Source organism: Monoraphidium neglectum, assembly GCF_000611645.1.
Source record: "Monoraphidium neglectum strain SAG 48.87 unplaced genomic scaffold scaffold03502, whole genome shotgun sequence".
In the NCBI taxonomy this organism is placed as follows: Eukaryota; Viridiplantae; Chlorophyta; class Chlorophyceae; order Sphaeropleales; family Selenastraceae; genus Monoraphidium; species Monoraphidium neglectum.
The window spans coordinates 1-3719 of NW_014010127.1; the positions used below are offsets into that span (position 1 = coordinate 1).

Consider the following 3719-nt stretch of genomic DNA (forward strand, 5'->3'; position numbering starts at 1 on the left):
GCGCGCCGGCGAGCCGCCGCTGCTGCGGGGCGTGCGCGTGCACCTGCTGCGGCCGGCGGCGGCGGCGGCGGGGCCGCTGGCGCGGGTGGAGCGGCTGCTGCAGCTGGGGGGCGCGACGATGGTCCAGCAGGCGCCGCAAAACGCCACAGGCGCCCGCGCCTGCGAATTCTCTGACGTGGTCGTGATCTGCCCTGAGTGCGAGGGCAGCCACGGCGACGGCGGCGACGGGGGCGGCTCGGGGGACTCCGCGCGGGCTGCGGCGGCCCGCGCCGCGAGTGCGGCGTGGGGGCAGCGGCCGGTGTCGGCGGACTGGCTGGTGGCGTCGGCGGCGGCGTACCAGGTGCAGCCGCTGGAGCCGTACAGGCTGTGACGCTCGCTGCTTTGACGCTCGCTGCGGTGGCGCTCGCTGCTCAGCCGGCCGCGCCACGCCCATTGTTGTCCGCAGACGGAGTGCTGCTGGCTGCTGACTGCATCACGCCCCATTCTGATTCTTACCACACTTTGTGGCCACCCTCTGAAACCGGCAACAACATCAGATGCAGTGCTCAAAACGAGTAATGACACACCGCGCTTCGCGCCGTGCATTTGTGTGCTGGCCGCAGCACTCAGCCCTGAAAAAGGGGGGCCGCCCCGATCGCACATGCTGCTGGGTGCATGATGTGTGCTCGGGCGTGCAGCTGGGCACTATATGGAGATCACAGAGCCCATTGTCGAGTCACCGCGGGTGCGTGGCCCGCTCAGGGGCTTCAAGCATGGGGGTGTGGCATGAAAGCGAGGCCACTGGGCCGTGACGCAAGTCACGCAGATGGCCGACAAGGAACCAGGAGCCCACAGGCACCATGATTATAGGCGGCCGCGATTATGTGCAGAGCTCCTTTCTGTGGCACCGCTGCTGTGCCACCTCGGCTTGCGTATCATTCTGCCAGTCGCAGCGTCGCGACGGCGCCCCGCCGCCACGACTCAGTAGGGGGGTGCGGAGTGCGTTGTTTTTGGTGCTGTAAATTGCTGTCAACGCCCGTGTAATAGTCGCGTTATTGTACGCGTACCCCATTCTGTATCTCGCGCCTAAAATTCAGCATAGGCGCGTGTCGCAGTCACTGGGGTGATCTCGATACCGCTCACCACGTGGCATCGCACCGAGGCTGCGCGAGGCAGGTGAGCAGCGCAAACGTGTGGAATGGTATCGCAGATATGAGGACCACATCTGCTAAGTGCGGTGGACCCACCAGCGGCATGCGCCGCGCGGTGGCTCTTCGCCGCCTCAAAAGCGCTTTTGCCAACCTGGCGTGTGGGCACGTCGCCCCTCAACACTGTTGCAGGCCTTTGCTCGAGCGCGCCTATTAGGACACCAGGTGCGACATGCAGTCTGCAGGGCAGCGGGCTGGCTGCACCGGCGCGCAAGCGGCAATCCTGCCCCTTGGCGACGGCAGAAGTGCAGGGCCGATGACGGCGCCAGCGCCACCCCCAGCCAGCGGACGCCCATGACCGCCGCAACACATGCAACCTGACAGCAGCCAACGAATGCCCACTTACCATTGCCCGGCCCCGTTGCGGTCACCTCAACCCCCCTCGTCTATGCTCTCCCCATGACTCATGGTCCTCACGCGCAGCGTCAGCGGCTGCGGGCGCCATGCGCTGGGTCCACTCCCTCAATGAGAAGTTCTCGGACAGCAAGGTGCGCTGAAGCGGCGCCCTGCAGCGGCAGGCGCACACGCCTGCCCCGCCCGCGCCCATTGACTGGCGCCCATTGCATCCGAGCGCTGACGTGGCACCAAGCCGCCCCCAAGCACCAGGCTGCGGTCTGCCACCGCACCTTTCTGAGTCAGGGCCGTGCCTCTGCTGAGGGCCCCTCTTGCTTGTGCTGTTGCAGGTGGGGCGCTACTTTGATGTCAAGGGCCGCGGGTCAACATTCACCACAGAGATCAGGGCCGGGCTGGTGACATTCCTGACCAGTGAGAGGGCGAGGGGTGGCGGGGCCATGGTTGGTGCGTGGGGAGGGGGCGAGGAGAGTGCCCAAGGCAGACGGGCGAGGCGAAGTTGGGCCGTGCAGCAGCACGAGCGTCGAGGGCTGCGTGCCCTGTGCTTGGCGGCTGGCTGCGACGCTGCGATGGCCTTGCAGCCCCCACCCCTGCCCCCAGCCCCTCCTGCCTCTCTCCCCCCACGGCAACCCCCACCCCACGCCCCCAGCCGCCTACATCCTGGCCGTCAACAGCGCCATCCTGAGCCAATCGGGCGGCACCTGCAGCGACGCCGACTGCACCGGGCCCACGGCCGGCCAGCCGGGCTGTCGGTTCAACAATGATCCCGGATTCCTGCTCTGCGTGGTGCGCAACTGCGCGCGCGCGCGCACCCGCGTGCCGGACTGGGGACTGAGCGGGCGGCAATAATTGCGGCCGCGCGCTGAATTTGGAACGCCCTGCTGGCGTCCGTGGGCAACGGGCAGCATGAATGTACCGGACCATTCATCGACTCGGCCGCTTTCCTTGCTCGCCCAAATGCTGCCGCCACGCTGCACTGCGCCACTGCCCCCTGTCACCTGCAACACCCCCTTCCCCCCGCCCGTCCCCGCAGCAAGCCGTGCGCCGCAGCCTGATCAGCGCCACGGCGGCCACCTCCCTCATGGCCTGCTTCCTGATGGGCGCGGTGGCCAACCTGCCCCTGGCCATAGCGCCAGGCATGGGGTGAGGCTTTGAGCAGTGTTGGACCCCATACCTCCGCTCAACGCGGCTGGGCGGGGGCAGCTGCAAGGTAGCCAGCCTGTAACCGCCGAGCTCCCAAAGGGGCCTCCCCGCGCGTCACGCTTGTCAGAGCGATGCCGCATACTCTCATGCCTCGTCGCAGCTGCGTGCCACTCACCCTTTGCCCCCCCATCAAATCCTCGTGACCACACCCCCACCCCCACACTCCCCCTCCCCCAGCATCAACGCCTACTTTACCTACTCAGTGGTCGGCTACTACGGCTCAGGAAAGGTGCGCCCCTTAGCAGGGCCTGGCCGCGCCGCCGCCCCACCAGCTGAGGGTGGCCCACACCTCAAGCACAGCCGCGCAAATTGGGCGCACCCCACCTGACGGCTGGCGACGCTGGCTTTCGAGCCTCATGTCGGCCCTCCTTCCCAAACCCTGTCACACAGAGCCTGGAGCCTGAATTCAACACCACGTTCTGCGCCCTGCCCCCTCCCTTGCAAAACACAAGGTCACATACCAGCAGGCCCTCGCGGCAGTGTTCATTGAGGGCTGGATATTTATCTTCATCTCCCTCACAGGTGTGTGTTTGTGTGTGTGGGAGGAGAGGGTAATTGGGTGGTGAGCATGCATAAGGCCCCAGCTGAGCCTTGAGGCTGCAGCAGCGACCCTGCGCGGGGGGACTGAGAGGGACACACTCCGCCGCAGGCCGAGTATGTATGTAGGCCGTCTCAGGGGCCCACCACCGCCACGTTGACAGCCTGCTGCGCCCAGTCCCGTCTTTTTTGCCACGAATAAGGCTGTCCCCCGGAGCCGGGTGCTGTGCCGCCAACTGACGCGTTGTCACCCCTTGTCACCCTGTCACCTCGCGCCAGGCGTGCGTGGCCGCCTGGTGAGCCTAGTGCCGAAGGCCATCATGCTGGCAACAGCGGGCGGCATCGGCATCTTCCTGGCCTTCATCGGGCTGCAGAACAGCGAGGGGTTGGGGCTGGTCTCCTACAACAGCGCCACGCTGGTCACACTGGGTGGGTTAAGTG

The 3719-nt window shown here is 66.6% G+C and overlaps 2 protein-coding genes across 2 annotated transcripts in view; both read left to right on the plus strand.

The window, feature by feature from the left end:
• Positions 1 to 118: 118 nt before the first annotated feature.
• On the plus strand, positions 119 to 370 carry MNEG_12898 (hypothetical protein; the record flags this gene model as incomplete). Its single annotated transcript, XM_014038629.1, has 1 exon — positions 119 to 370. The coding sequence occupies one exon, from the start codon at positions 119 to 121 to the stop codon at positions 368 to 370; it is 252 nt and encodes an 83-aa protein (XP_013894083.1).
• A 1260-nt stretch (positions 371 to 1630) lies between these two features.
• Positions 1631 to 3719, plus strand: part of MNEG_12899 (putative MFS transporter, AGZA family, xanthine/uracil permease) — a gene marked incomplete at both ends in the record, with an annotated part of 4993 nt that continues 2904 nt past the window's right edge. Inside the window, 7 exons of the mRNA XM_014038630.1 lie at positions 1631 to 1675; positions 1871 to 1985; positions 2188 to 2324; positions 2572 to 2681; positions 2919 to 2970; positions 3194 to 3263; positions 3558 to 3707. Of these exons, the coding sequence (XP_013894084.1) occupies positions 1631 to 1675; positions 1871 to 1985; positions 2188 to 2324; positions 2572 to 2681; positions 2919 to 2970; positions 3194 to 3263; positions 3558 to 3707 (679 nt within the window). The remainder of the gene's footprint in view (positions 1676 to 1870; positions 1986 to 2187; positions 2325 to 2571; positions 2682 to 2918; positions 2971 to 3193; positions 3264 to 3557; positions 3708 to 3719) is intronic.